At 39.4% G+C, this 12,314-nt stretch overlaps 2 protein-coding genes across 3 annotated transcripts; both read left to right on the top strand.

The window, feature by feature from the left end:
- Positions 1-904: 904 nt before the first annotated feature.
- On the top strand, positions 905-6,292 carry LOC148324206 (5-hydroxytryptamine receptor 3C-like). Its single transcript, XM_088313537.1, has 8 exons — positions 905-1,051; positions 1,151-1,195; positions 2,909-3,015; positions 3,098-3,267; positions 3,817-3,980; positions 5,352-5,562; positions 5,720-5,926; positions 6,000-6,292. The coding sequence occupies exons 1-8, from the start codon at positions 905-907 to the stop codon at positions 6,290-6,292; spliced, it is 1,344 nt and encodes a 447-aa protein (XP_088169663.1).
- A 1,526-nt stretch (positions 6,293-7,818) lies between these two features.
- LOC148324205 (5-hydroxytryptamine receptor 3A) lies at positions 7,819-11,835 on the top strand. Of its 2 annotated transcripts, none has more exons than XM_088312984.1 (9): positions 7,819-7,939; positions 8,224-8,393; positions 8,815-8,859; positions 9,156-9,265; positions 9,698-9,867; positions 9,929-10,089; positions 10,178-10,388; positions 11,190-11,465; positions 11,558-11,835. In XM_088312984.1, exons 1-9 carry the CDS (start codon positions 7,885-7,887, stop codon positions 11,773-11,775), a joined length of 1,416 nt encoding a protein of 471 aa, XP_088169110.1. In that variant the 5' UTR covers positions 7,819-7,884; the 3' UTR covers positions 11,776-11,835. The 2 variants fall into 2 exon arrangements, with proteins under 2 accessions (XP_088169110.1, XP_088169111.1); XM_088312985.1 differs by having other exon boundaries at positions 7,833-7,939; positions 8,230-8,393.
- The last annotated feature ends 479 nt before the right edge of the window (positions 11,836-12,314 follow it).

Raw genomic sequence — 12,314 nt, 5'->3', positions numbered from 1 at the left:
ACTTTATACTGTTTTAGAAATTACATTTTGATGTATTTTTAGGTGAAATATGTACAATTGTGGAGCATAACTGGAAAATGTTGTATTGAGTGCCATATAGCTTTTTTCCAAATTTTGCTTTTGTAAAATAAAAACTACAACAAAATAACCCCAATGATCATTATAAAATAGTAGTAGTACATTTCAGGAAAGGCCCCTACACTTACAGTACACCGCACATTCTCTGAGAGGAGTCTCAGTCCAACACTTTGTATCTAACCACCGTCCTTAAATTGATATTTGCATAGAAAAGATCAGTATGTGAAATGCTGACTAAAAGGCTTCAATGTCCATTTAGCATTTATAATTACCCCCATGTGTCCTCTTTCCATTTTTTAATTCTGATTAGATAGGAAATGAAAAAAAAACCAATTGAAGATTGCATATGTGTTGGTAATTCACTTAAATGGGAACAATTCACACAATCCCAGACCACCACTATTACTCAACCTAACAACCGCTTTTGACCCACTGTTAATGTTTTTAGTGCTGCCCGCAGAAAGTCAAGCCTTCTGTGGTTCTATTCATCGTCATCTCTCTCTTCACGCAAGGTAAGAATACGCAGATCACATCCATTTTTCAAACCGACCCGTATGTCACTTTTTGACTCATGCTTCCTCGTGAAATGACCATTTGAAATTAGTATGCAAACAATGGTCAAGCTGAAATGATTTGTAATCACCAATACTGGATGTGATTGAAGTAGTGTGCCTGACTAGGATTTCGGCAAATTTGAGGAGATTCTCTAGGTGCTCCTTCTCCCTGAAAACATTTTAAGTAACACTCTTCTAGAGAGCCGTTGTTTTTGCCCGCTCACGTAATTGTGATGGTCTTTGGCTTTTGTTCAGCATCATGCACCTCCATCATGCCGAACTGCTCTCGCCCGGATGGCCCCGCCCTGCTTGAGGCTCTTAGGCCTGTCTTTGACCTAAGCACCATTCGACCCGTCATGAACATTTCAACCACCACGCATGTCAATGTTTCCTTTTTCCTCGTTGGCATTCTTGGGGTGGTAAGACAAACTGGCATTGATTGCAAACAAGGTCACAAGGACTGTCATTTTAAAGTATCCTCAACTGAAATGAAGCATCTTGATTTTTTTTTCTTTCAGGATGAAAAAAGTCAGATCGTGACAACATATATCATGCAAATGTTGGTGAGTCATTGCTTTCTATTTCTGTTCAAAGTGAATGAGCTGCTGCCAGTATGGTGGACTCTTGATTCGCACTGTGGTTCCCAAACATTTCTGCAGCGCCCCCTTTTGGGGATTAAATAAATGACCCCAAACAAGGCAAAACACACGCAAACACTCACCCTCACACACACACACACGCTTTCCTTACCAACAATGGACTATCAGCCTCGACTGATCAAGAGGGAACACGTATTTCTGGTTATTTTAATGAAACAAAAATTTACCAGAAAACATTCTTTTAAGGTCTCTAACCAAAATGTTACTTGAAGTGAGACTTTTTTTTTTTTTAAATAAATTGCCAATAGGGTACCTGGATCCTGTCTAACAGGGGACCAGCTTCCTGTACTCATTCACACTGCTGATGAGTGCTTGTTTACCACAATGATTTTCTTTGTTTCTTTCAAGAATGGCTGATTATACCTTAATGTGATTATTATTTATTAAATTATCTGTGAGACAAATATTTTGAAAATAATTATATTAATATATTATTATTATTATATTATTATAACAAATTTGGAAACAATTGCAAATACTGCGAGATGGTAATTTACTGTATGACAGTTAGGCGTAATCCACAGACAATTTCAGTCACTAATTCATTAAGATTGTTATCAATTATTGTTGCACGATTTCTGGTTATGCTTTTGTAGGGAATAAACCCAGGCTGTACATTGTATTGTATTAATAGAATTCACATTGCCTTTCAGTTCATTTGCTTTCAACAAATGTACACCGAAGTCTTCACAAATAAGAATCCCTTTCATGGAATTAATTTGCTCATACTTAAGCGGTGCTGACACCGGTGTCGGTACTAGATATGGTCGGATTGCTATATGTGGATGGGGTCCTTCACTCGCCTTTGCGCCTGCTGATGACGTCACGTGTTATAATAGCTTTTTGTCATATATTTCTTTGACTCCATGTTTGTCACCCCGGTTGTTGTGTTTGTATGTTCAGAGTTACTTAATAATAATAATTTTTTTTTTAAAAAAGTACATTTACTACTTTTGCAAGGATCATCCATATTTTTTTGTGTCCTCTGCGTGCGTGTTGAAGACGTCACATCAATGTTCTGTTTTCAGGAATTAGAAAACATGTCATTGTTTTCTAAGAAATATTTTGACAGGGCGGCACAGTGGTAGACTGGTTAGCACGATGGATTCACGGCACGATGGTGCAGGGTTTGATTCCGGCTCTGGCCTCTCTGCGTGGAGTTCACATGTTCTCCGCGTACCTGTGTGAGTTTCCTTACACATTCGTTTTATTTTTTTTATTTAGCAAATCAAAATATGCAAATAAAGCAGCCCGGGGTAAAAAACAAACAAAAACAAAACAGTGGCAAAGAAATATATTTGAGAAATACGCGATTATAACATGACGTCATTCGCAAGCGCGCAGCCACCGAAGGACCCCGACCACATCTAGCAACCCGTCCACATCTGGTACCGACACCGGCCCTGTATGTCAACGACATATAGTGACAGGCAGAACAATTATCTCTACCACTAGACGGTTGACTTCCTTTTGTGACATTTTGGTTTGGTGGTGTGCTGTGCATTGTTTTCCTATTGTAAAATATGCGTCTTAAATCAATACTGCTCTAGTGGCATTCCATTTTATCTCGAACTGTGCGTTACAATGTGACTCTTCATTAGTAATTCTGTGTTGCAGAAGTGGAGAAATGAGTTTATAAGATGGGACCCAAACAACTGCGGTGTCTATTGGATTACAGTACTGAGGAAAGTGCTGTGGGTTCCTGATATGGTCATCAATGAATTGTAAGTCACTGCGCAAAAAAAAGTTACAGTTCAGCATTGTTGCAATTCAATTCACATTTTGGGAAATGTCGACTTCTTGCAGTATGGAGAGGAACTCAGCTCAGTTTACACCGTATACATACGTGGATTACGAGGGCTACGTGTTTGATTTAAAGCCAGTAAGGGTGGTGAGCTCCTGCAGGCTTGACATCTACATGTTTCCATTTGACGTCCAGAACTGCACTTTAACCTTTAACACCTACCTGCAGTATTGTAAGTACTAACTGATCCATACACTTTTCAAATACATAAATAAATAATGGGTAAATACATTCTGATATCATTTCCAACCCAAATTATCTTGTAAAGACATCAAAGATTCTTTAAAATAAAAATAAATTGTGGCAGGGAACGAACAGATCACTACAGACATGTTTTGCTTGTCAAAGTGGGCTGCAACAAGTTTGCGATGACAAACCAATCAGAGGACTGAATAGATTAACATAATTTCATGGAAGAAATATTAGAATTTGGGTTTTAAATGTAGCTCAGTGCTCCTGATGGTGTTTAGGCCATAGCAACCAATCATCGTTTGGAAATTTGGGGCTTTTCTTGCAAGAGCAAAAACGAGACAGGAAAGCAAGATTGTGACAATTATGTCGCAGCATTGCCAGGAGGTCATATCACTTGTTGTTCACTGTCAAGGGTACTGCTCTGGTATGTGAGGAATTAGCCATCCTCAAAAAAGTAATGTTTGCCATTTCAATAAGGTGCCAGCAGTCTGTCATTGAAATTAAAGTTATCTTTTTTTTTTTCTTTCAGTGCCTGAAATACAGATTGGCCAGTTAACACCAACAGAGACTATATTGAAATCTTCCAAACTATTGATGGCGACTATGGGAGAATGGGAGCTCATTGGAATCAAATCATTACATCAGCAGTTGCAAACTTGGAATAACTTAACTTATGAACACCTTCGCTTCTTTGTAAGGACCAACTTTGTCCACTTACATATTGTTTATGTCCAAAAGGTTGGTGGGCAGGCTTTTGTGCTCAAGAGTCACATTTTCATTTCAAATTGGCCTGAAAAGTCATTTGCTGATGAGGAAGAAGTAAAACACAAAGTTACATACAAGCTATTTTTAATTAATTGAATTATAATGACTCAAATAATTTAATTAAAAAAGGTCAAATATTGATTTTTATTAACTTTTTCTGAAATAGCTTATTTGAAAAATAAAATAATTCATGCACATTTGTATTTTTAGCACATTAATTTAAAGGTGGGTGCGATGCTATGATTTTATTTACCCACCATTTTATGCAGAAACTTAGATCAATGTCATCCTGTTTTAAGATGATGCAACAGCCGATAAAAGGCAAAAGGCTCGCAAAAAATTCTGATTTGAATTCGGCTTTCGTGACTCATTTTTCAATAAACTGCTATCACTTATAATAAAATAGATAAAAGGAGACCTTTAACAGATTTATAATTAATAAAGCCATTATTTGATACACATATTTTAATTTATTTTATTACAATGTTATCATTTATTTTAATTATACAATTATAAATCCAAATACAATAAATCCATTTTGCACATATTTGAAGGGGAAGTCAACCAAAACCTTTTTAACAATAACGTGCATACGCTTCCACTAGTCTAAATACGGCATTCCGATTAATGTTACATTTGTAGAATACGAGTTTAGCAGCAAAATCCACCCATTTTTTATCCACCTTTGGAGGCGGCCATTTTGCCTCTTTTTATTTTCATTGTTTTATTAAATTACATCAGAGCTGCTCACTGCTACCAATCACGGCTCAGCTTCAGAAAACTGATGAGCTGTTATTCGTCGTTACCTAAGCCTTGAGCAACTTTGATATCATTTTCAGTCGACAGCAAATGGCAAAATGGCCACCCGAGATGGATTTTGCTGCATAATTCACATTCCAAAAAACGCAATGTTAACCAGACGGCCGTGTTCAAACTAGTGGGGGCACGTACAACATATTATTGTGAAGAAACATTTTGGTTGACTTCCCCTTTAACGAGACAAATGAATAATAAATAAATGCCCTTTAAATTACCAAGTCAAGGAAAACCCAACATTTGTGCAAAAAAATATTATAGGACCTTCAATTAAGTAACTGCTGCTCGATGTACCGTAATGTACCAAGACTCCATGCAATATCGACACAATGATTGTCACTATTAAATCCGTGTTAAAAGTAGAAGTTGCTGAAACTCTGCTCATCATAGACTTCAGAAGATATTGCATTTTGTCTCCAGAAAAGTATAAGCCTTTAGTGAAAAAGTGACAAAATGTCATTTTGATTCTTTATCCCACAACAGATTTCAGTGCGGCGCAGGTCCACGCTGTATGTGGTCAACCTGCTGATCCCCTCCTGCTTCCTCATCACGGTGGACCTCTTCAGTTTTCTGCTGCCTCTTCAGAAGGTGGACCGCTCCTTGTTCAAGATGACCCTCATCTTGGGCTTCACTGTCTTCCTGCTCCTCATGAACAACCTGCTGCCCACCACCGGAAACACCTTACCGCTCATAAGTAGGTTTTCTGCTATCCCAGATGCAGTGATGTGCATTTGGTAGCTGGTGAGGCGCCGACATTCGAATCAGACTTTCAACTTGTGAGCCAGACGGAGTGATGTAAAATGAAAAATGGACTTGCCCAACACGTTACATATCATCTGTTGCCATGCCAGATGTGTTCCTGTCCCTTTGCCTGGCCCTGATGGTAGTGAGTCTTCTGGAGACCATTCTCATTACCAACCTGCTGCACAGTTCTGCTCACTACTCAGAGGTTCCTCGCTGGATTCGACTGCTGGTCATCCATATAATGGGCCGCCTGGTTCTGCTTCCTCCAAAGCCCAGACAAGTGGGCCGTATCATCCGAAATCCCATCACACTAGGTAAGATGCAACCTGAAGACACAACAGAAATAAAGCAACAAAGATGCATTCTTATCTGCCTCCTGTGCAACAGAAATGAAGACTTCCACTCAGAGAGCAGGTGAGGAGGAGAGCCACGGACCAGAGGGGCCACTGGACAAGGATAAGGCCCTGGAGGAGCTGAGGAGCCTGGGAAGAGACCTCCGAGTCATCCGGCTACAAGTTGAAGAGGAGCTGAACGTCAGTCAGAGCGCAGAGGAGTGGATCCAAGTGGGTTGTATCATTGACCGCCTGTTGTTCGCCATCTACATTCTCTTCTTATCCGTCAGCTTCGTTACCATCGTCGGCATGTGGGTCAACTCAAACAACGCTCATAATAGCACTTAGAACCTGACATGTTGCGCCTTCATTTTGTGTTGAAATGTATTGTCCTGTTTGTATGTTATTAAACACAAAATAGCAGCATTATTTCTTCTTTTTCAATTTATTACACATACGCAAGCTCCGCGTCGTTGAGTACGTTCGCGTCTGCTAATCCTTGCAACCGTCAGCATCGAGGTGAGAACGGGCGTCGATTTTGACAAACCCGGTTGTCGTGCCTTGGTGAAAAGTTGGAATTTAAAAAAAAATCCAGCAACCCTGTGTACGACCCGAGCGAGGTTATGCAGGGCAGAAAATGGATGGATGGTCAGACTTTGAAAGATTCTGAGCACCAAAGCTGCAGCGAGGAGGCCAGCTCCACAGCCGAGTGTGGCCGCACTGGATGTGTCATGTTTGGATGAGTGGTGTAGGCGTTGCCCTGAGAGAAAAAAAAGTAAGTCAAGCTGGCGCTTATGAATGTATTTGAAATATATAACAAACAAGAAACAAAAAAATGTGCGTAAATCCTCTCAGGAGGCATTGTGTTTGTTTTCAGAGGTCGAAGTGGGCCTAAGTATTGAGGTCCACATACATTTTGGGGCTAGTTGCTCCCGTTCTCTTCACGTTAGTAGCGACATAGTTATAATGACTTTGAATGGACAAATCGTGATCCGTACCTGATGTGACATGGAGGGAGAGGGGGGCGTGGTCATGATGCTCATTGGCAGGAGGCAGAGTTTTGTATTGATCTCCCCAAAACACATTGATAACATTGAAATTGCAAGATATAATTCTCCTGGTTAACTGATTAAAAAATAATAAATTAATAAATAAATTCTAATATTTTTTTTTTTTTTTTTTTTGCTCATCAACACTTAAAGTTGGTGTAATTTTAGGTTGTTTTTTTTAGTTAAAGTTTCAGTCAGTTTTATTCCATGGTCTTCATACAAGTTTCGGTAAAAAGCTAAATAAAAAAAAAAAACACAAGTTCATGGTTCAACAGCATCCTAACGTGCAAGAGTGTAGAGTTTACCATCCAGAAAGTCCCTCAAGTGAAGGTGTAAAAAAAATAAAATGGTTGAATGATTACTGAAGGTGTTAACAAGGTCAAGGTGTGGTTGGTTGTTGTTTAAAGTGCCATCTCCATAACTACTGTCCTGTAAATACCAAAGTTGACATGTTTTTTTTTAAAGACTGAAGTCAATAAAACTCTATATTAGTAGATTGCAGTCTAGTAACATTAAGGTTAAGTCTTTGGTGTTATTGTGTTACTAAGCATTGGAGGTTATTATTTGTAAGCTCAATTCATTTATGATGATAAGGAAACTCATAGACACTCATTTTTGTGCTACCAAATGACAAACTATACTTTCTAGTCAAAATTTTCCTCCCATTACGGATTATAATTAAGATTAATTAAAATTTGGCATTTGGACATTACGATTGCAGTAATCTCCAGGGGATTTCAGTATCAGGCAATGTGGTGCCACTGTAATTATAAAAGTGGGTGCGCCAATTTGCTGGCAATCAGTGTTGTATTAACAGTCACCTCAGCTTCATGCTCGGAGCTTTCATTAAATTCTATTCAAAGAAAATCTGAGAAAGCACAAACTTCTAAAATGCGTTGGTTGGTTCGGAAAATTCACCTCATGACAACTCTCCTGTTAATTACAGGTAAGAACTTGCATTTACTTCTTTGCTTGTTTTAACTGAAGCATTTTTATTATGTGCGCTTTAGAGATATTTCTTTATCGTTTAGTAAATGATACTAGAACTTAGTTATCTGGATATAACCAACACTGGATATATTTCAATGCAATTTGTCACCAGTAGTTATTTTGCTGCTTTTCTGTTCGTGACCCAAGTTGCATTTAGTCTGAACCACGCTTGTCCATAGACTTTTAAAGTGCCATTCCAGTCTTGTCCGCCCCCCCTTGCTTGCCACTCATGCATTGTAGTTTTAGCCTCACAGTGTCACGGTAAACTGTCGTGTAAAGAAGGCGAGAGCGGACCATCCCATGAGTCCATGCAAGCTGTTTTTAACTTACAAGCTTTCCGACCGGTGGTCAACCTCAGCAATCCCACGGTGACCAACATCTCCTTCACATTGTACGCCGTACTCGGGGTGGTGAGTTGACACGTTAACTAGTTTTGAAAACAGAAGATAGTAAATAATTGGTTGTACATTAATTTTTCCGTTTATTTTAAAGGAGGTATTGGTAACAAGTTAACAACAAATGTGTGCAATATCTCATATCACAGAGTTACAAGTGAAGACATTTATGCACGGAACATTTTGTTCATGCACATGATTTGCCTTTGCAGGCCACATAAAAAAATGTTGTGGCCCGGATATGGTGCACGGATCTTGAGTTTGACACCTACGAGTTAACTTAGCAGTCAAGAAGACCCTAACTGTCTTACATATTATATCATATTGTAATCATCGCCATCATTTTCCAAATTACATTTTGAATCAGCCTCAAACATGACTGAAGAAGATGCCATCATACCTACAGGATATTCATATTTGTCTTGCTGTTTTTAAGAATGAGAAGACCCAAATTCTTACGACATTCCTGTGGCTGAGACTGGTATGTAATCGCCTTAGTTTTGCTGAAATAATCTGATCTATTATTGTATTTTAGTTTTCAAATCATGATGTAGGATATTTATTTTATTTAGTTTATTTAAAAATGTAAAAATCATAACATATTAATAACCCGAATAAAAATAACAAAAAAATATAAATTGTGTGTTTTATTAAAGGCTAAAATACTGTTGTAGTCTATATAGTATTTATAATTATTCACTGATTCTTTAAGCCAACACTTATTGTTGATTTAAGCGATAAAAGTGAAGTCATCACACGTTGCTTTCTTTATTGCAGTACTGGCATCATGAATTTCTAGTCTGGGATCCGGACAAGTGTGATGGGGTCTCCAGGATATCGCTCCCTGTGAACAAACTCTGGACTCCAGATATCATCATCTATGAGTTGTATGTTTTCTTTAGCATGAGTGCCTGCAGTGTACTTACGTAACATAATAATAAATAACATTTTCAAAAAACACACTTTTAGGTACACATGCACAATACAGTGTGCTCCAGCAGCAATATCAAAACTTTTTGTTGTCGTAGCTATTTGTGTGCATTATTCCACACACGCACACATACAATAATTATTACAATTATTTTGAATATGCTGCACCTCCTAGATAAAGAAAGGACAATGTAAATACCTAAATGTTGAACCTAAAAAAAAAACTGCTCCCACAATGATAAAGATTGATCATCATTTTTTTTGATCTGCTGCTGTACCTAATGAAGTGGCCTATGAACGTATATTGTTCTCATATACCGAAATGGATCTACATATCAACTCTTTGTGCTTTTCCCTGCCCACATACCCTCCAACTTCCCGCCATCCAGTGTGGACGATGACGTCTCCCAAGCTTGTCCATACGTCTACGTCAACCACACAGGTCACATTCGCTGGGACAGGATGCTGCGTCTCGTCTCAGCCTGCAACCTGGAGATCTTCAGTTTTCCCTTCGACGTGCAGAATTGCACTTTTACCTTTGGCTCCTACATGCACACCAGTAAGAAAATACAGAATGCCGTTGTAGGCTTTCAAACCATTCAAAATGAATTCTTCCCCAGTACGTGATGTGAGGGTAAGCCCAGCACTGACCTTTCAAGAGATGTCTGGCAACTCGAAGCGTTATCTGGAAGCCAGTGGAGAGTGGGAGCTAGTGGACATACTGGGAGAGACCTCCATCCTGCAGTTTGGCATTGACGAATGGGACATCATTACTTTTTGGGTGAGTGACACTGGTACCCTATCTCAAGATGAAAACATTTTTGGGATCATTTTCCCAATCAAAACTTGTCCTCCTTGTCCTTGTTCAGGTGGTAATAAAGCGACGGCCAGTGCTCTATGTGGTCAACCTACTCATCCCCAGCTCCTTCCTCATGCTTATTGACATCCTGTCATTCTACCTGCCCCCCCACAGCGTGGACCGGGCTTCCTTCAAGATGACCCTCATCCTGGGCTACACCGTCTTCCTGCTCATCATGAATGATCTGCTGCCCAGCACGGCCAATGGAACACCCATCATAGGTGAGAGTCTGCGACACGCTCTTTGAGTAAAACCGTCATGACCAGCACTAAAATACAATAGCCTAATAGGTCCCTAAGTGTTCTGAAAATAGAAACAGGTTTTATTCTTAAAAAGCATCCATTATCTGTACCGCTTCTCCTCATAAGGGTCGCGGGGGGTGTTGGAGCCTATCCAGGCTATTTTCGGGGAGGAGGCAAGGTACATCCTGAACTGGCTTCAAGGCAATCGCAGGGCACACATAGACGAACAACCATCCAAGCTCACACTCATAGGGGCAATTTAGAATGTTCAATCCACCTGCCATGTATGTTTTTTTTTTTTGGAATGTGGGAGGAAACCCGAGTACCCGGAGGAAACCCACACAGTCACGGGGAGAACATGCGAACTCCACAAAGGAAGGTCGAACCCACAACATCTGCATTGTGAAGCCATTGTGCTAACCAGTCTGCCGCCCCCTAAAAAGTATATTTAACATTTTTGTAAGTGATTTAAACTATTTTTCAAATTTAAAACTTTGCTTATAGGGGAAAAAATGTACTAAAATAATGATGCAATTTCAATGTATGGCACATAATGTGGCCCAAAAAATGTTTACCTAAATAAGAAACCCTAATTCCAATGAAGCAAACATTATATTCAGTTTTTATTTACATTTTACACAATGATAAGCAAATATTTTTGAACCAACAATTCAATTGAATGCACTACAAAGAAAAGATGAATGTTCAAATTGAGGAACTGATTTAATTTTTTTTTAACCTCAATAATTCTTGCAAGTCAATGTGTATTCCTCAATGCAGGCATCTACTTCTCAGTGTGTCTTGCCCTAATGGTGATCAGTCTGCTGGAGACGGTCGTCATTACGAACGTTCTCCACAACAACTCCATGAAATACCAGCAAGTCCCCCGTTGGGTGAGCGTGGTGGTCCTTAAACACATTGCCAACCTCATCTGTTACCGCTGGCCAGAGGAGCCACAGAATCCCTCTGTGACTCAGGAAAAACCTTCGCAAGCGCCAGGTCCGCTTGCCCAATCAGAAAGCAAGACATCAGTTGAAAACCCAATCAGCAATGAAGGTGAACACATTTCATGTGTTTTATTTTGTTGCCAAACTGGAGGTACGTCATATAAACTAAACTATAAAATGAGCCAAACATCTACTTACCAGGGACTGCCGCGATGGCCGAGCTCCAGCAGATCTGTCAGCACCTGAGCGAGCTCCGTGCTCACCTGACTTGCATGCAGAAAGAGAATGAGCTGCAGGAGCAATGGTGCCACGTAGGATATGTCCTTGACTTCCTTCTCTTCCGCATTTATCTGCTGCTCATCTCCTGCTATGCCCTGGTCATCATCTCCATGTGGTGCATCTGGATCAACCCCGCTTAGCACCCCTGATGTTAATACTTTGCAGAAAGGGGGATCCTCAATGTTTTTTTTTTTTTTGTTTTTTTTTTATACAGTCTCTCTACATCATCCACGTTTGTCCTCTGCTCTGCACGCTCATAGAGTTGAGCAAAGTCAATGCAGTGGTTCCTAAAAAGCATATTTCATATTATTGAATTCCATTATGCAGTGTTAATGCACACATTAACGCTTTGCTCAAAAATAGAAAAAAAACTAATTATAATGTGAGGAAAAGAATAGGGAATCACTTTTCAGGCACATGTTCTTCTTTGCCATAGCCTCAATATAACCACACAGTTTTATCAATTGTTGCCTTTTTCTTTACTTTGTTGCGACCTGCTTATTCCATAACAATAACGCCAAGATTTGATGCTGTTCAATAAAATAAATAAATAAATAAAATGGCAAAATACAATACATGTTTTTCCATTGCTTGAAGTGCATCAGCAGATGTGTGATTCTTCTTATTTTGTGTGCAGGGAAGAGTTGCCAACTGTAATTTTGTCAACTGTGGGCCACTT

The sequence above is a fragment of the Idiotropiscis lumnitzeri genome, chromosome 13 (genome assembly GCF_059441095.1).
Source record: "Idiotropiscis lumnitzeri isolate Australia: NSW breed Sydney's pygmy pipehorse chromosome 13, RoL_Ilum_1.0, whole genome shotgun sequence".
NCBI lineage: Eukaryota > Metazoa > Chordata > Actinopteri > Syngnathiformes > Syngnathidae > Idiotropiscis > Idiotropiscis lumnitzeri.
The sequence above is the reverse complement of the archived record's forward strand: the minus strand, read 5'-3'. Positions and strand labels throughout refer to the sequence as shown.

Excerpts from the sequence above, each read along its gene's own strand:
- LOC148324206 (XM_088313537.1), top strand. The coding sequence starts at position 905 with ATGCCGAACTGCTCTCGCCCGGATGGCCCCGCCCTGCTTGAGGCTCTT. Across the intron at positions 1,052-1,150 it reads TCGTTGGCATTCTTGGGGTG|GATGAAAAAAGTCAGATCGT; the intron begins GTAAGACAAACT and ends TTTTTCTTTCAG. Across the intron at positions 3,016-3,097 it reads GATATGGTCATCAATGAATT|TATGGAGAGGAACTCAGCTC; the intron begins GTAAGTCACTGC and ends GACTTCTTGCAG.
- LOC148324205 (XM_088312984.1), top strand. The coding sequence starts at position 7,885 with ATGCGTTGGTTGGTTCGGAAAATTCACCTCATGACAACTCTCCTGTTA. Across the intron at positions 10,389-11,189 it reads CAATGGAACACCCATCATAG|GCATCTACTTCTCAGTGTGT; the intron begins GTGAGAGTCTGC and ends TCCTCAATGCAG. Across the intron at positions 11,466-11,557 it reads AAACCCAATCAGCAATGAAG|GGACTGCCGCGATGGCCGAG; the intron begins GTGAACACATTT and ends TCTACTTACCAG.